Source organism: Bos mutus, chromosome 1, assembly GCF_027580195.1.
Source record: "Bos mutus isolate GX-2022 chromosome 1, NWIPB_WYAK_1.1, whole genome shotgun sequence".
NCBI lineage: Eukaryota > Metazoa > Chordata > Mammalia > Artiodactyla > Bovidae > Bos > Bos mutus.
The window spans coordinates 114,957,431-114,982,692 of NC_091617.1; the positions used below are offsets into that span (position 1 = coordinate 114,957,431).

At 37.3% G+C, this 25,262-nt stretch overlaps 1 protein-coding gene across 1 annotated transcript; it reads right to left on the reverse strand.

Moving 5' to 3' along the window:
- Positions 1–6,673: 6,673 nt before the first annotated feature.
- Positions 6,674–21,139, reverse strand: LOC138983929 (arylacetamide deacetylase-like). Its single transcript, XM_070383064.1, has 4 exons — positions 20,949–21,139; positions 15,013–15,315; positions 11,305–11,370; positions 6,674–8,223 (listed from the first exon to the last, which is right to left on the reverse strand). Exons 1-4 carry the CDS (start codon positions 21,087–21,089, stop codon positions 8,212–8,214), a joined length of 522 nt encoding a protein of 173 aa, XP_070239165.1. The 5' UTR covers positions 21,090–21,139; the 3' UTR covers positions 6,674–8,211.
- Positions 21,140–25,262: the final 4,123 nt, after the last annotated feature.

A 25,262-nucleotide genomic window follows, 5' to 3' on the forward strand; every position in this document is an offset into this window, starting at 1 on the left:
CAGTAATCCAAGTCTATGCCCCAACCACTAATCCCGAAAAAGCTGAAGTTGAACAGTTCTTTGAAGACCTACAAGACCTTCTAGAACTAACATCCCCAAAATGTACTTTTCATCATAGTGGAATGGAATGCAAAAGTAGGAAGTCAAGAGGTACCTGGAGTAACAGGCAAGTTTGGCTTTGGAGTACAAAATTAAGCAGCACAAAGGCTAACAGAGTTTTCTCAAGAGAACATACTGGTCATAGCCAACACCCTCTTCCAACAACACAAGAGAGGACTCTACACAACCTAAGTGTCAACAAATAAATGGATCAAGAAATGTAAAATAATACACATATTTAGCCTTTACAAAAGGAGATCCTATCATCTACAAAACATGGATGAATCTGGAATGCATCATGCTGAGTAAAATAAGCCAGAGAGAAAAAGACAGATACTGCATCAGTTCAGTTCAGTTCAGTTCATTTGCTCAGTCGCATCCGACTCTTTGCAACCCCATGAATTGCAGCATGCCAGGCCTCCCTGTCCATCACCAACTCCCAGATTTCACTCAGACTCATGTCCATTGAGTCAGTGATGCCATCCAGCCATCTCATCCTCTGTCGTCCCCTTCTCCTCCTGCCCTCAATCCCTCCCAGCATCAGAGTCTTTTCCAGTGAGTCAACTGTTACCACTTATATGTAGAATCTGTTTTTTTTTTTTTAAGACAAATTGAAGACAGGAAAGTGGTTTCCAGGGACTGACGTGGGTGGAGGAAATAGGGCGAAGCTGGTAAAATGGTAGAGACGTTCACAGTAGGATGAATATAAAATCAATAAGGTCTAAAGATATAATGTGCTAACAAGATGCTATCGTTGGCACTTATACAATTGAAGTTAGCTGAGAGAACTTAAATGTTCTCACCAAAAAAAAAGGTAAATGTGTGGGTGATGGATGTTTTAATTAAGGGAGGGAATCCTTTCACAATTATATGCTATAGAGTAAGAAGTTGAAGTTTCTGAGTATGGATCAAGTAGAGAAAGCTAAGTTACATCATAACCTACGTAATAAAGGTATTTACTTTTAAAATATAATAAGCATATCATGTTTATAATCTTAAAAATAAGGTCATTGAAACTGACACAATTGCTACTTGTATGGTCTAAGGTAAGGTTATTCTTTATGCAATAATTTCATTTATAATAAAAGCCTGTCAGTTATATAATAGGGCTGTTGTTTGAATTAAAGTATAGAGATCTAAGCATAAATTTTGGCATCTTGGAGGTCTTCATTAAATTGCAATGTTATCATTACTGTTATTATCAATATACATATTATTTAAAAATTACAGTAAGAAAGGAATACAATCTAAATTCATGCCCAGGGAATTTCCTGGCTGTCCAGTGGTTAGGATGCTGTGCTTTCACTGCAGGGCATCTGGGTTCAACTCCTCATCAGGAAATAGGATCCCCCAAGCCATGAGGTATGGCCAAAAAAAAAAAAATCATGCCCAGATAGATATCACTTCACTCATCCTCTATTCAAAACAATTTACTCCTTGGTGCTGCCTAAATTGCTGGATTGAAATATGAAGCACAGCAATTTAATGCATGAACCCTAAACAACCACAGCTCTAGCAAAGTGGGTGGCAACATAGAAAAGGCCAAGAATAACCAGAGCAGAAAGTATAGTAGAATAAAGGCATAATCAACTATGAGAGTTAAAATCTTCTTCTTGACTGTTGAAGAATTATTAATCCCCTGAAAAGTAGAGAAAAAGAATTCTAATCAGAATTCTATGAATTAAAGGAGTATAGGTTTTACACGAATATGTTGGTTTTTCTCCCTACTCTCCACCTGGATCACTCTCTCTCTTCCAGATAATGCACACTCTGTAAGAGTCAAGCATGTCAGGCTCTCAAAAGTGAGCTGATGGGGAAAATCTTCCTCCTTATCTGGGAGAAAACACTGAGTATAGACAAGCACTGTGCCCAAGGCAAGTATGCTAGGAAGCAATGTTAAGCGCTAGGAAAAGGACATGCTTCCCTTACACTGATCTATCAGTACATTATAAAACAGAAAAAGGAGATTAAAATAATGGCACAGCAGAGCATCATACACAACACTGTAAAAATACTCACAGAAGAGATTGTCAATGAACTAAATTCTTGACTTTTTTCTGATATTCATTTTCACTTATATTCAGCAAGGCAGGAGATGCGCATGATTTCCAAATTTTTAGCCATGAGCAAGTTTCCAAAATGTTTGTGGAAAAGCTTTTGGAATTTAACTAACTCCAGGCTCTTGTTTTTCTGTGACCTAATTAAGTGCTACAATTTAAATAGGTTTCCAATAGCAAATTAAGGAGTTTTTCACATGCTTAGATAATGGTTGTGATTTGAGGAAACTGTATGTGATTCTCACCAAATTGATCTCAGGTTTATTTTTGTTTTTATTAATACCAATCTTTTTTTACAAGGATTCAGTAATCTGCTCTGAAATATTGTGGATATTGTAAAAAATCTCATGGAGAGAGAACACCACGAAGAAAGTGGTTGCATTTACTCCCCTTGATCTTCTCACTCCATCTAGGAACAATGCCTTGACCTCAAGCAATCTGTTTATCAAATAGGCTCTCATTAGTTGTTGATGGACCAAAGGGATTTAGCTAAAGCAATATTTACTGCTTCAGAAAGACACAAGTGAACATGACATAAATTATGACACATACACATAAGTCACTTGAAATAAGGCAATATTGCAAAGTAGTGTCTCAACCTGGCAGGGCCATGGGTTGTATGATGGAAAGCAGGAGAGAACTGTGAGTTAGGAAGTGGACAAATCAACTACTTCCTCCGTGGACTGGCCCACATGCCTGTAGATAAAGGAGCATAAAAAATCTTGGGAGACATCTTTCCCACAGTCAGGATTTTAATTTATGTCAGGCTGCAACCTCTGAGTGCCAAGACCTGGAATGCTTGCATGAAGATGAAATAGTGAGTGCTATCACTGTTCTTTGCAATTCTCTCAGTTTTGCGGCTTAGGAAACGTGATGAGTGCAGTGGGTTTACAATATGAGGTAGTATCTATGCTTCTCTGAAAAGAGCATCAAAACAGGCTGAACTCTAATCTGTGCATCCATACCTTTACAAATTCAACTCTATCAAAGTACTTTAATTATTTTTCAATGGACTGTAGCCCATCATGCTCCTCTGTCCATATTCTAGGAGGTGGGTCAAAGAGGATCTTGCTGTGACTTATGTGTTATATAGCAGCTTCCCACAAGCTATCTATTATACACATGGTAATGTATATATATGTCAGTGCTACTCTCTCAACTTATGCCATCCTCTCCTTCCCCCACTGTATCCACAAGTCCATTTTCTACACATCTCCAGTCCTTCTCTGGAAATAGGTTCCTTTCTTTGTGCTGTGCTAACCCCATGGACTGTAGCCCGTCATGCTCCTCTGTCCATGGGATTTTCCAGGCAAGAATACTGGAGCAGGTTGCCATTTCCTACCCTAGGGGATCTTCCTGACCCAGGGATCAAACCCACATCTCTTACATCTCCTGAACTGGCAGGAAGATTCTTTACCACTGTGCTACCAAATAGGTTCATCAGCTCCATTTTTCTAGATTCCATATATATGCATTAATATACAATATTTGGTTTTCTCTCTGACTTACTTCACTCTGTATAATGGGCTCTAGGTTCATCCACCTCACTACAACTGACTCAAATTCATATCTTTTTATGGCTGAGTAGTATTCCACTGTATATATGTACTATAACTTCTTTATCCATTCATCTGTCAATGGACATTTAGGTTGCTTCCATGTCCTAGCTACTGTAAATAGTGCTGCAATGAACATTGGGGTGTATGTTTCTTTTTGAAACATTATGGTTTTCTCAGGATGTATGCCCAATAGTGGAATTGTTGGATCACATGGTAGCTTTATTCCTAGCTTTTTAAGGAATCTCCATACTGTTCTCCATAGTGGCTATATCAATTTATATCCCCACCAGCTGTGCAATATAGTTTCCTTTTCTCCACATCTTCTCCAGCATTTATTGTTTATAGATTTTTTGATGGTCATTCTGACTGGTATGAGGTAATACCTCATTTGACTTGCATTCTCTAGTAATGAGCAATGTTGAAAATCTTTTCATGTGTTTATTGGCCATTTGTTTATCTTCTTTGGCAAAATGTTTGTTTAGGTTTTCTGCCCATTTTTTGATTGGGTTGTTTTTCTGATATTGATCTGCATGTTTATTTTGGAGTTTAATTCTTTGTCAGTTGCTTCATTTGCAATTAATTTCTCCCATTCTGATGGTTACCTTTTCATCTTGTTTATAGTTTCCTTTGCTGTGCAAAAGATTTAAGTTAAATTAGGTCCCATTTGTTTTGTTTTTATTTCCATTACTCTAGGAGGTGGGTCAAAGAGGATCTTGCTGTGATTTATATCAACATGTTCTGCCTGTTTTCCTCTAAGAGTTTTATAGTTTCTGGTCTTACATTTAGATCTTTAATTCATTTAGAGTTTATTTTCATGTAAAGTGTTAGGAAGTGTTCTAATTTTATTCTTTTACACACAGATATCCAGTTCCCCCAGGACCATTTATTGAAGAGGCTGTTTTTTCTCCATTGTATATTTCTTGCCTCCTTCATCAAAGATAAGGTGCCCATAGGTGCATGTATTGATCTCTGGGATTTCTATCATGTTCCATTGATCTATATATGTTTTTGTGCCAGAAAAATACTATCTTGATGACTATAGCTTTGTAGTGATAGACTTTATAACTTAGCCCCCAAGATGATAGCTTACACCTTGTCTTGGAATCCTGGACGAGCCCCCAAGATGATAGATAAAAGCGTATGGTGTTCCACTGAATTTGTGGTCTCTAAAGGAAAAGCTTTAACTCCAGGACCAAAGACAGTCTAAATCACCCAGAGCATTGTGTTGTAGAAATTTTATTAAAGTAATAGTGACAGAAAAAGCTTCTGACATAGACATCAGAAGGGGGTTGAAAGATTACTCGTCTTGCTAGTTTTAAGCAGGGAATTATATACTTTTCTGAAAGCTGTTGAGAATAGAAAAAAGAAACGCCTCAAGACTGAGAGAGTTGCATCAGGCTTCTCTCCTACAACATACATATCTGCACAAGGGGCGTGGACAAAACATCTCTGGGTGAGATATATTGTATAAGTCTTGAAAGAAAGCAGAACTCCAAACAAGACACATAGTTTCATTAACATAGCTTAAAAAATATTTTTTTTTCATGAGTAAGATGTGTTGTTTTGCGGGGCAGTTAGTAGCTCAAGGTTGGAAAAAAGTCACTTTCAGGTAGAACCTATTGTCATCATAGTAATACAGGATTAAAGGAGCCTCCTAAATCCTGACTAAAGTGGAAGCGAAGGAATACAGAGGAAAAAAAAAAAGGTCTGCCGCTTGCAGCTTTCTCCCTCCTGTGGCCTGGAGACCTCTGGCCTCCCTAGGAGACCTGCCTAGCAGTGAACTCTTTCAGTGGTATAGTTTGAAGTCAGGCAGGTTGATTCCTCTGGCTCTGTTTTTCTTTCTCAAGATTGTTTTTTGCTGTTTGGGGTCTTCAGTGTTTCCAAACAAATTGTAAAAACTTTTTGTTCTAGTTCTGTGAAAAATGTCATTGGTAACTTGATAGGGATTACATTGAATCTGCAGATTGCTTTGGGGAGTATATTCATTTTGACAATATCGAGTCTTCTGATCCAAGAACATAATATATCTCTTCTTCTGTTTGTGTCATCTTTGATGTCTTTCATCAGTGTCTTATAGTTTTCTGCATAGAGGTCTTTTGTCTCCTTAGGTAGGTTTATTCCTAGATATTTTATTCTTTTCGTTGCAGTAGCGGATGGGATTGTTGTCTTAATTTCTCCTTCTGACATGATAGTATACCTAGAAAATCCTAAATTACTAGAGCCAATCGATGAATTTAGTAAAGTCACAAGATATAAAATTAATACACAGAAATCACTTGCATTTCTATAAATTAACAATGAAAAATCTTTTCTTTCTTTTCTAAGTCTTTTTTCCCTGAACAGAGACTTAACTCTGAGAGCTTGTTTGTGGCCACATGCCCAATCTCAAACCCAGAGGCTGGTGCAGAGCAGCAATACAGTACATGTTTGTTCAATAAATAAAACTTTCTTTAACTGCCAAGGAATTACAACCCCTCTTTTGCAAAGAATTTAAAACTCTTTTCACTGTTTGCTTTCTTTTTAGTATCTTCTCTAATAATAAGTTGTAATTACACATATAATGAAATATTCAATTATAAATAGGATAGTAAAATGTATATGGAATATATCTAAATATGTAAGCAAACATTTAAAATATACTCCCAAATGTTTCTTCAGAGCCAAAGATAACTTACCTGAAATACCCACACTCTGCACTTAAATGTACATATATTTATAACTCAATTTAAAGAGAAAATGTGTAAAAATAAACTTTCTAATAAACTGTATCCGTAATAAAAATGAGTTAAGAAGAATCTATATCCTTCTTATTAGAACTATATGAACCACAAATGCCATTTATGTAATTAAACTTTTTCTAGTATAAACATTAATTAAAAGTAAAAACAGTTTAAATTAATTTTATTAACATGCAATTATTAATATAAAAATACTAAGATATTTTTCTAACAAGCCTTCATAAAATTATGATTGCAAATATAGAATCATACATGCAAATTTTTTAAGAATACTTAAGAGTTTTCAAATTTTGCAGAATGCACTCACATTTTGTCAAAATATAAAATGACCATCTCAAAAGAAAATGACAACTCAGCAATGGAAGATTAATTTCTTTACAATACATAACATTGCTACAAATTGATAATAAAAATAGCAGTGACAGTAGATATATAGAGAAAAATTATGAACAGCTATGGGAAAATAAATATGCCATAACCATATCTCACACATAATGGCAAAAATGCAAATTGGTCCCCAATATTTATTCTCTTTAGCCTTAGTGCATTTAATTCTCTCTGAAATCTTCCATATCTTTCTCTCTCTTTGATGTACTCTACTTCTTTATACCTATCTATTGTTCTAATATTCACTTCAGTTGAGTTTGATATGTTGTTAAAGCCATCTTTTAGGTTTTAATCTTCAACTGTTAATCTTCCAAGTAGTCAAGAATAATGGTGACCATGTAAATTTCAAACATCAGGAAACCATACAATTCATTGAGTATAACAAATAATACTACACAATCTCAAACTCCAAATTACCTGTGAATAGAAAAGTAAGCTCTATATTACAGCAGAATTATTTCAGAAGCTCTTGTCAAAACTTTACAGAGAATGGGAAATGTGAGAGTATGTATGAAAAAACTACACAAAAGAGAGAATAAAATGAAGGGACTGAGACTGAAGTAAAAATTACCTACTTCCTCAAAAGAGAAAGAATATCCCAAAGTTGAAACTTCTGTAAGAGTCATAGTAGATGTTTATTGCTGATGTTCAGTCGCTAAATTGTGTCTGATTCTTTGCAACCCCATGTACTGAAGCACATCAGGTTTCCCTGTCCTTTACTACTTCCCAGCAATTGCCCAATTTCACGTCCATTGAAATAGTGATGCTATCTAACCATCTTATCATCTGCTGCCTTCTCCTCCTTTTGTCTTCTGTCTTTCCCAGCATGAGGGTCTTTCCCAATGAGTTGGCTCTTTGCATCAGATGGCCAAAGTATTGAAGCTTCAGCTGCAGCATCAGTCCTGCTAATGAATATTCAGGATTGATTTCCTTTAGGATTAACTGGTTTGATCTCCTTGTAGTCCAAGGGACTCTAAAGAGTCTTCTCCAGCCCCATGATTCAAAAGAATTAATTATTCAGCACTCAGCCTTCTTTATGGTTCAACTCTTACCATCGGTAATGACTACTGGAGTAACCATAGCTTCGACTATATGGACCTTTGTCGGCAAAGTGACGTCTCTGCTTTCTAATACACTGTTTAGGTTTGTCATAGATTTCCTCCCAAGGAGCAAGCATCTTTTAATTTCATGGCTGCAGAGACAGTTCTCAGTGATTTTGGAACCCAAGAAAATAAAATCTGTCACTGCTTCCACTTTTTTAAGTAGATCATAGAACTTACTCAAATGAAGAGACTTAATAAAATATGCACACTGCTCATTTTGGTTGAGAACTGGGGAGGAAGAGGAAATGAAACAGAGAGGGTTTATAGCTCAGGGAATAATCTGAAAAAGAAAGGATAATGTTGGTAAATATTTTCTAACTTTTCTTGTTTATATGAAGTATAAAATTTTCCATTAATTTTATAAACTTTTCTAAATTTTAATTTTCTAAACACCTGTATGCATATCTATTTTAATAGCTTTTTATTTGGTTATTTTAAATTACCTAAGTCATATGAAACAATAATAATTTATGTCTTTTCCAGTTTTTTTATTTTTAAATTTTATTTTCTTATCTAATTGAGATGGATAGGATATACACAGAAAAAGAAATATAGTAAAGGTAATGATATTCATAAGTTCTATTTAATCTTGATATTATCATGAAGTTAATTTTGGATTATAATAACTTGTTTAGCCATATAAATCTATTACTATTACATGAATATTGTTTAAAGGTCAAAAAGTGAATGTGAACTTTTATTTCTCTTTGAGATATTTAGATACTACTAACAAAGATACTGAATAATTCCTTTATTCCTAATATTAATATAAACACTTCTTAGTTATGATATATTGTTCTTATACTCTGCTAATGTATTCTCTTTGCTTGTATGTTTTTTCATTTGTTATGCATAAGTAAATTCAATCTGTAGGTTCTCCTTTCCTACTATCCTTCTAGTTTTGATGTAACTATCTCATAAAATGAATACGGAAATGTTTCCTTTTTAGATCATCCCAGTAACACTGCTTTTTTTCTGATCAGTCAGAATTATTTTTAAATTTCTGGTATGGTAATATGTATTGAAAATACATTTTAGATTCAATTTATTTTGCTGTTGGAATTTCTCAGTGGCTTAGCGGTAAAGAATCCACCTGCAATGCAGGAGACACAGGAGACATTGTCTTAATTCCTGGGTCAAGAATATTCCCCTGGAGGAGGGCACAGTAACCCACTCCAGTATTATTGCCTGGAGAATCCCCATGGACAGAGGAGCCTGGTGGGCTACAGTCAATGCAGTCGCAAACAGTAGGATACGACTGAGCGACTAAGCACAGAACGTTCATTCATTTCTATCTGGTGTATTTTTCTTATCAATTAGGATACATAGAGGCCCAGCAATCCCACTGCTGGACATATACCCTGCAGAAGCCAGAATTGAAAGAGTCACATGTACCCCAATGTTCATTGCAGCACTATTTACAATAGCTGGGACATGGAAGCAACATAGATGTTCATCGGCAGATGAATGGATAAGAAAGTTGTGGTTATTTACACACAATTCAATATTACTCAGCTATAAAAAGGAACACATTTGAGTCAGTTCTAATGAGGTAGATAAACCTGGAGCCTACTATATACAGTGAAGTAAGTCAGAAAGAGAAAAATAAATACTATATATTAATGCCTATATATGGAATTTAGAAAGAGAGTACCAATGATCCTACATGCTGGGTAGAAAAGGAGACAAGACATAAAGAACAGACTTTTGGACTCAGTGGGAGAAGGTGAGGGTGGGATGATTTAAGAGAATAACATTGAAACAGGTACATCACCATATGTAAACTAGATGACCAGTGCCAGTTCGATGCACGAAGCAGGGCACCCAAAGCCAGTGCTCTGGGACAACCCAGAGGGATAGGGTGGGGAAGGAGATGGGAGGGGGATTCAGGATGGATGGGACACATGTATACCTGTGGCTGATTCATTTTGATGTATGGGAAAAACTATCACAATATTGTAAAGTAATTATCCTCCAACTAAAATAAATTAAAAAAAAACTCAACTCTTGAACTAGCTAAGTAAACAAACAAACCAAAAAAGGGGGGAAAAAACTTTTTGTAGCCATTGCAAGGATGATTTTGGAGGTGTCCACTACTTGGTCAATTGCATACTGAGTCTGTGGTAGAACTGAAATGTTGTTATCCAGTGGCATCCTTTGGGACTTGTAATAAGCATTTTTTTTTTCCTTTTCTCTGTATTTTGGTGTTTCAACATCTGAGGTCTTTCTTGTCATGGAGGGACTACCCCTCTCAGAGTCAGCTAATACAGAGAGATAAGCCACCAACTTGCCTGTGAACACATTTTTCATATACAAACCAATCAGTTCAGAATCCATTCCCTTGAAGTCTCTTTATCTTAATCACCCCAGGGCCTAATCATCTAATCACCTAATCACTACAGGGCCAAGTACCAGCCAGAGACAGCCCCTATACCCAACTGTGCCCTGAAATTATTCAAATTAGCCAATCCTAACCTTGCTTATCCTGCCTTGCCTATATTCTTTCCCATGGAAACCACAATAAAGCTCTGGTCCATATTTCCCTCTGCTCTCTCTGCATCCTGATCAACTCTGGTGCTTCCACGTGTGGTACCCGCATGGTGTGACATGCCTCCTCCTCGTGGCACCTGTGAGAAACTCTTTTAATTGGCAGTCATCTCCTGATCTCTTTGCCTTAGAAGAAGAATAATAAAAATCTATGCTTTCAAGTCAGATTATAGATTCAAAACCTACCTTGTAAAAGAAAATTGCTTTCCTGTACCTGGGCTATGGGACAAATAGCTCCTGCCACAGAAGGCAGCCTGATAACCTAAGATATGTGCTACTTACTATGTCACTTACAATGTCAGAGAAATCTCAAGTAGGAATCTCTGGGTTTGTGCTTTATAAACACTTTTGTCCCTGAACTTTCCTCTACTTTTCCCCTCAACCCACTGGAACGGGTTGCCATTGCCTTCTCCCATTCATAATTTAGAAAGAGTAATTACACATTTCATTTAGCAGTTTGAGGCATATGTGCCTAAAAGTTTTCTTCAGACATCTTGTCTACTGCCCTAGTGAAGACAAAACTTCTTGGGGGACCATGAGAAGAGGAGTAACATGATCTTTCATTTTAAAAAAGATCATTCTGTTTGACATCTTGCAAATTGATTCTAAGGATTCAAAATGAAAAAGGAGAGAGAAATTATCATCCTATTGGACTATTTCCAGCAAAAATTGATAGTGATTTAGATCAGAATGTTAGCAATGGAAATAAGAATAAAAAAAGGGTTGGATACAGGATATATTTTGGCTAAGAGGATTTAATAATGATATCTGTGACAGAAAAAAAAGAGACAAATAATAGGGAATTTTTGTTTACCTGTTTTGGTTTTACTCTGCTTTTGTTTGTTTTTGCCTTGAATAACTGGAAAAAAGGAGTTGCTATCTGCAGAAATGAGAAAGATGAAGATCAGCAATTATTTGACAGAAGACCATAACTTTAAGTTTGAGGTATTTATTTAAATCCAACTGGGATTGTAAAGTACGTATATAGATGTATATGTATACCTAATCTGGAGTTAAGAAGATTCAGACCAGAGATGTGAATTGGGATTTCAGTTTACAGATTATTGAAAGCCATGAGACTAGCTGATATCACCAGAGAAGAAAGCATGGGTTAAAAAAAGAAATAAATAAAACACGCAAATGCGGAAACACTCCACTAAGAGATCAAGAAAAAAGACAGATGAGAAAATGTAATAGAGAGCAAGAGATAGAAGCTCAGGGTGTATACAAGAAAGTGATCATAATGATTGACTGAAGAACTAAATCTGAATAAGGAAGGAAAAATACGTGCAGAATGAAGAAATTTAAAATGCTGATATAATTCAAGTACATGGTAATTAGGAGTATTAGTGAGAGTGACCTGGTATGACAGCAGGTTACAGTCAGTTAATAGCCTATTTGATACTGAGATTATAGGGTGCAGTTTCGGTTAGTAACAAAGCCTAAGGCATGATCATAAGAGCAAAAGGTTTATGCAGAGTAAAAGCCAACATTATCAGGGAGAAGGAAAGTCAAACAATTTACAGTTCACAATGTTAGTTGTATCATCTATATAGATTTTGAAATCCCCAATTGTAATAGTGGAGATAGTGACAGTGACTTTAAAGGTGAAATCTTTGAGACATTAGAGTCAGTCATGCAGAAGTTGGCAGGTGACTGCATAATGGAAACGTAACTGATGATAGAGTCTACTACCATGATATGAGAGGCTGTAGGGAGAGAGAATTGTTTGGTAGCATCAGTGAACAAGGAAGATACTTATGGTTTGATCAATGTGGGAGGGAAAATATAAGCCTGGTCCTCAATTAAGTACTACATCTCAGATGACAGTTAATAGAAGGCACAGATAAAATCTTATGGATATCCGTTCATGATGATCCAAGAGTTCCAGGGAACTCAGTGGAAAGATTATAGGAATTGAGAAGGGGTTGTGGAAAGGGGAGAATCAGGGACAGGGAATACGTTACAGAGATTAAGGGGTGAAAAATGAAAGTGATTGAGAGTGAGGACAGATGTAGAGAGGGGTAAAGATCAATTAATGATAGCCAGTTACCCCTTCCCCTGTGATCTTCCCAACCCAGGAATTGAACCAGGGTCTCCTGCATTGAAGGAAGGTTCTTTACCAACTGAGCTATCAGCGAAGCCCAAGACGTCATCAGGACACCAGTTCTCTTATTCATCCTATTGTACTTGGTAAAAACCAAAAGTGGGGATCTAGATGGACTTTTGTAATAGAAACTTAAGCTGAGAATAGATCATTCTTTTGTTGCTGTTGCTTTGTTAGTTATTGATCCCTCCGTCTGCTATAACTTTAGGCTGGAAATCTGAGACACATGCAACTGACATCAATTTGTTGCATCATTATTATTTATATAGCTTTAAAAAAGTACTTTGTGTCATATGCTATGTCCATATTTAAATATATCTTTATATTCCAAATTAAGACTATATCCCTACCTGGTAATTAACATACATTGTTTTGATTTATGGGTAGGTGGTTTGAAGGAGGTAAAAGAGTGGGACATACAGATACAAGTAAAAAAGTCCTCTTCAACTGAGACACAAATATTACAGTACACAAGTATCCCAATGGTGCTCCATTTGGAACCATAAGTATGGTTCATTTATATTTCTGTCTCATGTAATACATTACAACAATATTTCTGTGCATTTTCCAAAAGTAATTTAAACCATTTATTCCTACAGAATTTGTGACCTAACTACCAGTTGTTTACTCAATTCTCTCTCATGGATTTACGTAAAAAAACAAATACTAATTTTGTTCAGGACATTGTGCCCAGGTTAAAAAAGATATTACTCCTTAAGCAACCTTGACAGTTATGTGTGTCCACGTGAAATACAGTTCTGTAAAATGAAACATAAAATGAGACATATGTTGGGTAGGACTTGTAGAAATGCTATTGTTTTTCTTGATAAAAACAGAAATGAAAGTTTCTGATTCTCCCATTCCCCTAACCCGCACCTCTTTCTGCCTGATAATAGCTGAGGAGGAATGGAAAGAAGCCTTGACTTCTGATGGTTGGGAGGAGATGCCATACTAGTCCTGAGCTGCCTCCCTCAGTATTTCTCCAAAATTATCAAACATTACATAATATATGGTCATTACTGTTTATTCGCTATAGTCTATGCTATAGACTGAATGTGTCCCCCAAGTTTCTTATGTTGAAACCCTGCCTTCTCTGTGATTGTATTAGGAAGTGAAGTGAAGACTTTGAGAAGTAATTAGGATTAGATGAGTTCATGAGAGTGGAGTCCTCATGAATGAAATGAGTGCCCTTATAAGAGTCATAGAAAAGCCTGCTTCCTCTCTATGTTCTCTGTCACGGAAATCACAGTGTGCAATGCAGAAGAGGGCTCTCACCAGAATCTGACCATATTGACACTCTGAACCTCCCAAACTGTAAGCAATAAATTTCTATTGTTTTGTAAGCCACCAACTCTATTGTTACAGCAGCCCAAGTTGACTAAGACAGTCCAATAACATAGCAATTTTGTTTGTCACTCTACTAACTTCATATAGACACAAGAACTTTAGAGCTCAAAATTTTCAGTTTGGTTTTGTGATTTCCTCTATGTCCTGGGCTTCACTCATCATTGCTACATGTAGAGTTACTGCCTCCCACTTAAATGCCCCTTATTTGTCAAAAGAATAGAGCTGCTTTTTCCTAAAATGCCTATGAGATCATTGGCACTGATTCTGGTATCTGAGCACAGGAAGAAGTTTGCATTAAGAAGTGAATTTTGCAGTGATAAACACATGATGTTGTATTGAGGCTAACACTCTGAAAAAATAATTGGCAAGAAAATATGATTGCCTATAAGGCGGCATTTCAGGACTCCAAATCCATGCCAACTGAAGCTCTAGCATTTCACAAACCAGATGTATTCCTTTAAGCTTTCTTCTCCATAGTAATACTATTAGACAAAAAAACTAGGGCTATAAATTAGAGTTATAAGAAATGACTAACAGCAGCAAGAAAAAATATAGAATATAAATATTAGTTAAGGTACAGAGATGAGTAAACAACATTTAGAATAAGGGGTAGAGAAGAATCTGCTGAGTTAAAAAGACAAACAAAATACAATGGTTATGAGAACCTTGGAAAGGTCACAGATAATCAAATATCAATGCAAACACAACCTTTTCTCACTAATTTGTTTCCTACTCTAAGGTTTATATATTTTTATGAACCACTGTTCAGATATTTTACTATAAATTTTCACTTAATCAACTCATATACTGATTTTCTATTCTATATCTGATTTTAAACCCACAATAAACAAGTGCTCCATGGAATCTATCCTCAGTGTGGTTATGGGTCACCCTAACTCCCGTGTTCTGGAGTCTAGTGACATACATGATTCCATCATCTCTTAATATATCATACTGACAGGTGATGACATAGGTCAGGGGCAGATTACGCAATTTGTTGTCATCAGCCAACAAGGGAGCCGCCCTCACATCTAGAAACCCTGGATACTTTTGCCAGCTTAGAATTACCATAAGTTGGACTGTTATAAAAATGCCCTTTCTTAAACTTCTCAGGGAGCAAAGAACTCCAATTAACAAATTTGAACAGATTGCTTGATTCCACTGGTACATGTTGATTGAAGAACATGGTTTTTTAAGTGATCTGTCCGTGGTAAAGTATCCACTCCACAATCTGACCACGAATGATTTGGTCAGACCAAGAAAATTTGAGTTTTCCCGATATGATGGTAAATCCAGATCAAGAGACTGAAGGGCAGGATAAATTAAAGACTGGGTCTTGAGTTTGATCTTGACATCTGGGTCATCTATGAGCTGAAAATAATTTAAAGTTGATTAAATAGTAATTTCATTTAAAAATATATTTTAAATTTAAAAACAATAACTGATATGAGTTAAATTCAGAATCTCAAAAAGATAATCGGAAACAAGAAATATATCTCAAAGAACATTCCAATTTTCAATTATATCTAAGACTAGGTGTATTACTTAAATACTATGAACATAAACAGTGATAGAACCCAGGTCTCCTGCATCGCAGGTGGTACCATCTGAGCCAACAGGGAAGCCCACTACTTTCCTTATGGATGGGTAAAAAGGCCATCTAATCTGTGATTAAAAAGCAAAATATATACTCTTACTGCTAAGAATGGCAACCAGAGGAAATTGATATATTTTAAATAAAATTTTTATATACATGTTATTACATTAACAGAGAGTCCCTTGGACTGCAAGGAGCTCCAACCAGTCCATCCTAAATGAAATCAGTCCTGAATATTCATTGGAAGGACTGATGCTGAAACTGAAACTCCAATACTTTGGCCACCTGATGCAAAGAACTGACTCATTGGAAAAGACCCTGATGCTGGGAGGAGAGGAAGGCAGGAAGAGAAGGGGATGACAGAGGATGAGATGGTTGGATGGAATCACTGACTCAATGGACATGAGTTTGAGTAAGCTCTGGGAGTTAGTGATGGACAGGGAAGCCTGGTGGGCTGCAGTCCATGGGGTCACAAAGAGTCGGACAAGACTGAGTGACTGAACTGAACTGATATCAACAGGCAGTAACATTTAAGGAGAAGATCATGTCATTAGGAATTCTAATTCAATGCTGACACTAAACAACTAAATCCTAGGTAAAAGTCTAATTGATTTTAATGTTTAAGTGTTTCAAATATTCAGATTAGTGCATTAAGACAAATGTATCTATAAATTAATATGCATATATTTGGGGTGTACTAAAATTTTTCCATCAATAGGATGTATAACCCAAAATATTTGGGAACCAGTAATACTGAGCAGATGATACCACCCTTATGGCAGAAAGTGAAGAGAAACTAAAGAGCCTCCTGATGAAAGTGAAAGAGGAGAATGCAAAAGTTGGCTTAAAGCTCAACATTCAGAAAATGAAGATCATGGCATCTGGTCCCATCACTTCATGGGAAATAGATGGGGAAACAGTGTCAGACTTTATTTTTGGGGGCTCCCAAATCACTGCAGATGGTGACTGCAGCCATGAAATTAAAAGACGCTTACTCCTTGGAAGGAAAGGTATGACCAATGTAGATAGCATATTCAAAACAGAGACATTACTTTGCCAACAAAGGTCCATCTAGTCAAGGCTATGTTTTTTCCTGTGGTCATGTATGGATGTGAGAGTTGGACTGTAAAGAAGGCTGAACACCGAAGAATTGATGCTTTTGAACTGTGGTGTTGGAGAAGACTCTTGAGAGTCCCTTGGACTGCAAGGAGATCCAACCAGTCCATTCTGAAGGAGATCAGCCCTGGGATTTCTTTGGAAGGAATGATGCTAAAGCTGAAACTCCAATACTTTGGCCACCTCGTGCAAAGAGTTGACTCATTGGAAAAGACTCTGATGCTGGGAGGGATTGGGGGCAGGAGGAAAAGGGAACAACTGAGGATGAGATGGCTGGATGGCATCACCGACTCGATGGACTTGAGTCTGAATGAACTCCGGGAGTTGGTGATGGACAGGGAGGCCTGGCGTGCTGTGATTCATGGGGTCACAAAGAGTCAGACATGACTGAGCGACTGAAATGAACTGAACTGAATACTGAGCATGGGGCTTACCTGATGGCTTAGATGGTAAAGAACCTAACTGCAGGGCAGGAGACCCAGGTTTGATCCCTGGGGTGGGAAGATCCCCTGTAGGAGGGCATGGCAATCCACTCCAGAATTCTTGCCTGGAGAATCCCATTAAGAGAGGAGCCTGGCAGGCTGTAGTTTATAAGGCTGCACAGAGGCAGACACAACCGAAGCGATTCAGCAAGCACACACACAATATTAAGCATTGCATTTTAGGAGATGTTTCTATGTACATTTATATGGTTCCCACATTGAAATGGCCCAGAATGTCTCATAGATTAGCTTCTCTAACTGTGGTCTCTAGATGCCTAGTACTCAAATGACCCAGGGATTTGTTAGAAATGAAAATTCTTAATCCTAGCCCAGACTCACTAAATTAAGTTGGGAGGAACCAGCAATGTGTGTTTTGTCATCTTTCGGGTGATTCTGATGCAAGGAAATATTTGAGCTCCACTGGTGTAGGTCATAAACAGTAATTATTGAAACCATATGTACTCTGGTGATGCTCAAAGTATAATGGCTAGATGAAGTTCATTTCTGAAAACTTGATATAGAGTTGAATACATCACAGGACCCTGACATTCTTTCCTTTGATATAAATATGACATTTTACACACACACAGGCATATGTGAGTGTACACACACACACACACACACACACAGGCCTGCAAAAGCAAATGGCAACAATGTTTATTTTATTTTATTTAGATCAAAGGAATTAGAACTAGTTAGTAGAATAAAATATTTAAAAGTTCATTACTAGATTATTTTATGTAAAAATAATTTCTGAATTTAAATAACCAGTTCAGTGTTTTATTTCATGTAAAATTACCACATTCCGTTTATCTTGGTACCTAGTATGAAGAATGCTGTTAGATTGTTAAAGGAGTGATAATTATTAAATGGCTTCCCTGGTGGTGCAGTAGTAAAGAATCTGCCTGCCAATGCAAGAGACACAAGGGAACGTGGGTTCCATCCCTGGGTCATGAATATCCTTTGGTGTTGGAAATGGCAACCTGCTCCAGTATTCTTGCCTGGAAAATCCCATGGAGAGAGCCTGGCGGGTTACAGTCAATGGGATCACAAAGAGTTAGACGTGACTGAGTGACTAAACACGCACAATTATTAAATAGGTAGCTTACAGGTGACTGATTTAGAGTGAGTTAAGGAGATCCAATGGCAACCCATTCCAGTGTTTTTGCCTGGAGAATCCCAGGGATGGGGGAGCCTGGTGGGCTGCCATCTATGGGGTTGCACAGAGTCAGACACGACTGAAGCAACCTAGCAGCAGTAGCAGCAGCAAGGAGATCCAACTAGTCCATTCTAAAGGAGATCAGTCCTGGGTGTTCATTGGAAGGACTGATGCTAAAGCTGAAACTCCAATACTTTGGCCACCTCATGCGAAGAGTTGACCAATTGGAAAAGACTCTGATACTGGGATTGGGGACAGGAGGAGAAGGGGACGACAGAAGATGAGATGGCTGGATGGCATCACCGACTCGATGGACATGAGTTCAAGTGAACTCCAGGAGTTGGTGATGGACAGGGAGGCCTGGCATGCTGCAATTCATGGGGTCACAAGGAGTCGGACATGACTGAGTGACTGAACTGAACTGAACTGAGAAGACATACAAAAATATTTTATACTTGACCAATTAATGAAAACTTTACAGATAGCCAAAATCGTGACCTGTAGATTTAAAAAAATAATAAACCTATATTTTATTTAAAAATTTTAATGAAGTATGGTTGATTTACAATATTGTTTTTGTTTCTGCTGTACAGCAAAGTGAATCAGTTATAAATATATATAATCTCCACTCTTTTTTAGACTCTTTTCCCATATAGGCCATTTTCAGAGTATTAAGTAGGATGCCCTGAGCTGTATAGTAGGTCCTCATTAGTTATCTATCTCATATGTAGTATTCTATACCAATCTCAATCTCCCAATTTATTCCTCCCCTTTCTTCCCCCTGGTAACCATAAGTCTGTTTTCTTCATCTGTGAATCTATTTCTGTTTAAAACATTATACTTTATAATTTTATAATTAAATATAACACATATGCTGCTGCTAAGCCGCTTCAGTCGTGTCCGACTCTGTGCGAACCCATAGATGGCAGCCCACCAGGTTCCCCCATCCCTGGGATTCTCCAGGCAAGAACACTGGAGTGGGTTGCCATTTCCTTCTCCAATGCATGAAAGTGAAAAGTGAAAGTGAAGTCACTCAGTTGTGTCTGACTCTTTGCGACCCCATGGACTGCACCCTACCAGGTTCCTCTACCCATGGGATTCTCCAGGCAAAAGTACTGGAGCGGGGGTGCCATTCCTTATATACAACTATATAAGGCAGAAATGTGAAATGTAATAAATATGTTTAAGGGTCAGGGAATTCACCATGCTCTTGCACACCCTTCTTCCTCTCCAGTAACCATCAACCTATATTTTATTACATTCAATTTTATGTATTTCTTTAAAATTGCACTAGTTATATATATCAATGCAGTTAAACTGGTTAAGGCTTCCCGGCAGAGTGGTAAAGAATTAGCTTGCAATGCAGGAGATGCAAGAGACACAGATTTGACTCCTGGGTCAAAAAGATCCTCTCAAATAGGAAATGGCAGCCCACTTCAGTATTCTTGCCTGTAGAATTCCATGGACAGAGTATCCTGGTGGGCTACAGTCCATGAAATCGCAGAGTCGGAGGTGACTGAGTACACACACACAGCTATTTCTAGGTAAGCAATAATTGTTACTGTGACTTTTAAAAACTTATTTTTTGTACATGAGATATGATTTTACTTCCTTAAGTAAACAAAAAAAAATTGGAGAAGATTAAGTGCTATAGAGAAAATGACATTTTTTCCAAAGGCAAACAAGGACTACATGTGTACATAAATGTATTCACACACACACATAATTAATCCAAATAATAAAAGAAATCAAAACAATAAATCAAAATCAACCAAGAATAACTTTAAAAAATGACTTGAAGCTATATTCCACCAAAACTGATCCAAACCCAATAACGTGTACTATAAAATTACTAAAAATGGCCAAATCACTAATAAGAAAATAAAAATAAGACAAGCATCACACTTATTCAGAGCTACATTAAACTCCAGAAAAGTGCTGAAACTAAAAAAATATATGCAAGAGATGTTGAGCCAAGGGTTTAATACCCAGACTGTCTATGAATTATTTTTGTTTTGTTTTTGCTGCAGGGAGGCAATTCACAACAAAGTCAAAGGAGCGAATTATATGGCTTTATTTCCAAGTAATTAGACTCATTAGAAAAGAACCTCAAGTCTTTGAGGACCACCCATGAACAGGAGGTAGTGAGCCAGCCATGCGGGATCCTATCACTCAGCAACTAAACCCTTCAACTGGAAACCATGTTCCTTGTTTCCCCTGGGTTTATATCAGCTGACTTGTTCACAGGTATTTCAGTAAGAAAGGATTTGCACATCTGAATACAAGGTTACTGTATCGAATTCTGTAACTAATCAGTGTTGCTCAATTCTACCATTTCTGAAGTTCAAAACACTTCATTCTGGCAGCACTCATGCCATGAAACTCACAATAAGACTTTTTGTCTTTCTTAGCCAGTCTATTTTGTCTTCTAGTATTTAAAATGGAAACTCCTTGACTACTCCCTCCATATTCATTCTGTTCAGGCTCTGCATTAAGCAATAGATAAAATATTAAAACGGTCTTAAAACCAGCAAGCAAACTTTGAGTAAAATTTCCAAAACAGCAGAAATTATTTAAAAAATAATAAAGATAATTATTTTCTCCTGATTAAACTTCTAAACATTCAGAGTCAATAAAAGTTTATACTTACCAAATGTGTCATAGTTTTCAAACACGTTGTTACCCACATTAATTTCCACAACTCCTCAATATTACCCGGGAGAGGTGTGTAAACATAATATGCCCCAAGGACCCCCACGATCAGAAGCAAAATTGTCTTTCTTCCCATCATGTTTTCCAACTGCACATTCTACTTGGCAGCAAAGCAAATACACTTCTGAAATATTTGAATGTTGAAATTTCATAACAGTTTTTGGATTTATCAAAAAGTGTTATCTTACTTCTTAGACACAAATTCCATTGGTCCAATTGTCATTCTGCAAGCTGCTGGGAAATAATTAACTCAGAAAAAGTACAAAGAACTCTGTGAAATCCATACTCATATTATCTGCAGGTTCTGCCAAGTACAACAGCCTTATAATATTGCTAGGCAGTCAGTAAACAAACATTTGTTGCTCAATTACTTGTTGGGGAGTACTTTAACCATTAGAGAAAAGGCCACAGGAAATATAAGAAACTCAGTGTATGCTTCAAATAACAAATCTCAGAGTGGGGGAGAAAAAATATGTTTAAACTATTGAGAGCTTTTACGAAGTATGATAGATATGGTCACTTGTATCTTATATTACTTTTACTGTCTTGATACAAATAAAATTATTAGTGAAAAATGCTAAATAGGTTAAAGTTATACAATTTTTTCCAATGCAACATAAAACCTTATATTCAAACAACTTCAGCATAGGGCACAATTCAGATTTTTTTAAAAAGGAAAGGAAAAAGGAAAAATGTTTTCAGCACTTTAAATCTTCATACAAGTTTTGCAGTTTTCTGTTTACATTTATTCATTCAGCATGGAATCCCCTGGATTTGAGATCTTTTAGCAAAATTAGGGGCTTTGCTGGTGGTTCAGACAGTAAAGAATCAGTCTGCAATATGAGAGACCTGGGTTCAATCCCTGTTTGGGAAGATCCCATGGAGAAGGGAACAGCTACCCACTCCAATATTCTGGCTTGGAAAATTCCATGGATAGAAGAGCCTGGCAGGCTATAGTCCATGGGGTTGCAAAGAGTCGGACATGACTGAACAAGCAAAATTAGAACACAGAGAAGGTTCTTCTTACAAAGGTCTGTGTTCTGGCTTTGTTTTTTTTTTTTTTTCCTTGATTATAAAATCAAGGAGATAGCTAACAGTTTTTGAGAATTTACTCTGTATCCCAGGCAATGTACTAAAACAAATCTTAACATCATTGTTGTTGTTCAGTCACTCAGTCGTGTCCATCTCTTTGTGACCCCATGGACTGCAGCAGGCCAGGCTTCCCTGTCCTTCACCATCTCCCAGAGCTTGCTCAAACTTAAGTCCATTGAGTTGGTGCTGCCATCCAACCATATCATCCTCTGTTATCGCTTTCTCCTCCTGCCCCATGAGGTGGCCAAAGTATTGGAGTTTCAGCCTCAGCATCAGTCCTTCCAATGAATACCCAGGACTGGTTTCCTTTTGGATGGACTGGTTGGATCTCCTTGCAGTCCAAGGGGCTCTCAAGAGTTTTCTCCAACACCACAGTTCAAAAGCATCAGTTCTTCGGCCCTCAGCTTTCTTTATAGCCCAACTTTCACATCCATACATGACTACTGGAAAAACCATAGCTTTGACTAGATGGACCTTTGTTGGCAAAGTAATGTCTCTGCTCTTTAATATTCTGTCTAGGTTTGTCATAGATTTTCTTCCAAGGAGAAAGCGTCTTTTGATTTCATGGTTGCAGTCATCATCTGCAGCGATTCTGGAGCCCAAGAAAATAAAGTTTCTCGTTGTTTCCATTGTTTTCCCATCTATTTGCCATGAAGTGATAGGACCAGATGCAGTGTTTTTAGTTTTTTGAATGTTGAGTTTTAAGCCAGCTTTTCACTCTCCTCTTTCACCTTCGTATTAATGTGTACTCGTGGAGGACTGCTCTGGTTTCACTTTGTCCTGGCTTGCCTCCAGGAGTACACATTAATACCTTACTTGTCCCAGTCTTTAATTCATCTCAGATGGCAGATAAGCAAATAAGTAGGTCATACAAAAACAAGTAGCAGGACTTCCTTGGGTGGTCTAGTGGTTAAAAATCTGCCTTGCAATGCAGGCGACACAGGTTCCATCCCTGGCTAAGGAAGTAAGATTCCTATAAGCCATGAGGCAACTAAACCCATGTGCTACAAGTAGTCTGTGAGCTGCAATGAAAGTTCGCATGATGCAATGAAGATTCCACTTGCTGCAAGTAGGACTGGATGCAGCCAAATAAGTAAATAAAATAACAAAAATTTAAAAAGCAAGTAGCAGTGTTAGAGATGTTAACTCTTCACTAAATATCCACATGCCCCTGTGATTTTTACTTCTTTTCTCTTATAGTGAAGTGAAATTATGGAAGAAGTGCTGGCCAAATGGACTGAAAAGAAAGTCATGTGTGTCACTCCCAGAGAGAAGTAATTACAATCCATAAGACCTGGAAACTATCTTTTAAATGGTAACATCACAAAATAAAGGTAGTTTGGACTGCTAAGTGATCCAAGCGTTCAGGTCCTCAAACTCCATTAAGAATTTTCTTGAGAAGCAAGTAAATTTCATGCTAAGCTTAAAGTACTATATGACTTAATATAATTTTAAATATATCACTGTGTGCTCATATCAACACTGGTATGTAAGAACTAATACTATGAGAGATTTTCTTTCCCAAGGTCACATCATTTATCATTTTAGCTATCATTTCCAAAGCTATCATTTTAACCTAAATCTGCAGGCTTTGAGGTCTTTATCCTTGACTCTATGGAAACTAATAAGAAGTGAAAATCCATAGGAGCTAGTTATGTCCATGTAGTGTCACTGTTTAATTTTATTTGAATAATTTCTTGAATTTTCAGAACTTGCATCCCTCTTTACCTACCTATATCTGTCTTTTCTAACTTGGCACTGGGGAGGTACTAATACTAGCTTCTCTTTCCATACTCAGTTTCATCTGGGACACAGATTTACTTTGGGAAGACTGAGAGGATATTGATATAGGGGGCATCAAGCCTAAAGTATAACCAACACTACAGTTACTTGACAACATATCAAGTCTGTCTACTGCTTATCTTGAAAAAAAGATCATAGTTAAAAAGTGGTGCTGGGAAAACTGGTCAACCACTTGTAAAAGAATGAAACTAGAATACTTTCTAACACCATACACAAAAATAAACTCAAAATGGATTAAAGATCTAAATGTAAGACCAGAAACTATAAAACTCCTAGAGGAAAATATAGGCAGAAACTATCTGACATAAATCACAGGAAGACCATGATGACCCACTTCCCAGAGTAATGGAAATAAAAACAAAAATAAACAAATGGGACCTAATTAAACTTAAAAGTTTTTGCACAACAAAGGAAACTATAAGCAAGGTAAAAAGGCAGCCTTCAGAATGGAAGAAAATAATAGCAAATGAAGCAACTGACAAACAACTAATCTTAAAAGTATGCAAACAGCTCATGTAGCTCAATTCCAGAAAAAATAAATGACCCAATCAAAAAATGGACCAAAGAACTAAATAGACATTTCTCCAAAGAAGACATACAGATGGCTAATATACACATTAAAAAATTGCTCAACATCACTCATTATCAGAGAAATGCAAATCAAAACCACAATGATGTACCATCTCACACTGGTTAGAATGGCTGCCATCAAAAAGTCTACAAATAATAAATGCTGGAGAGGGTGTGGAGAAAAGGGAACCCTCTACACTGTTGGTAGAGGGAATGCAAACTAGTACAGCCACTGTGGAGACCAGTATGGAGATTCCTTAAAAAACTGGAAATAGAACTGCTATCAGTTCAGTTCAGTTCAGTCACTCAGTCGTGTCTGACTCTTTGCGACCCCATGAATGCAGCACGCGATGGACAGGCCTCCCTGTCCATCACCAATTCCCAGAGTTCACTCAAACTCATGTGTATCAAGTTGGTGATGCCATCCAGCCACCTCATCCTCTGTCATCCCCTTCTCCTCCTGCCCCAATCCCTCCCAGCATCAGGGGCTTTTCCAATGAGTCAACTCTTCGTGTGAGGTGGCCAAAGTATTGGAGTTTCAGCCTCAGCATCAGTCCTTCCAGTGAATACCCAGGATTGGTCTCCTTTTGGATGGACTGGTTGGATCTCCTTGCAGTCCAAGTGACTCTCAAGAGTCTTCTCTGGAACTGCCATACGACCCAGCAATCCCACTGCAGGGCGTACACACTGAGGAAACCAGAACTGAAAGAGACATGTGTACCCCAATGTTCATCACAGCACTGTTTACAATAGCTAGGACATGGAAGCAACCTAGATGTCCACTGGC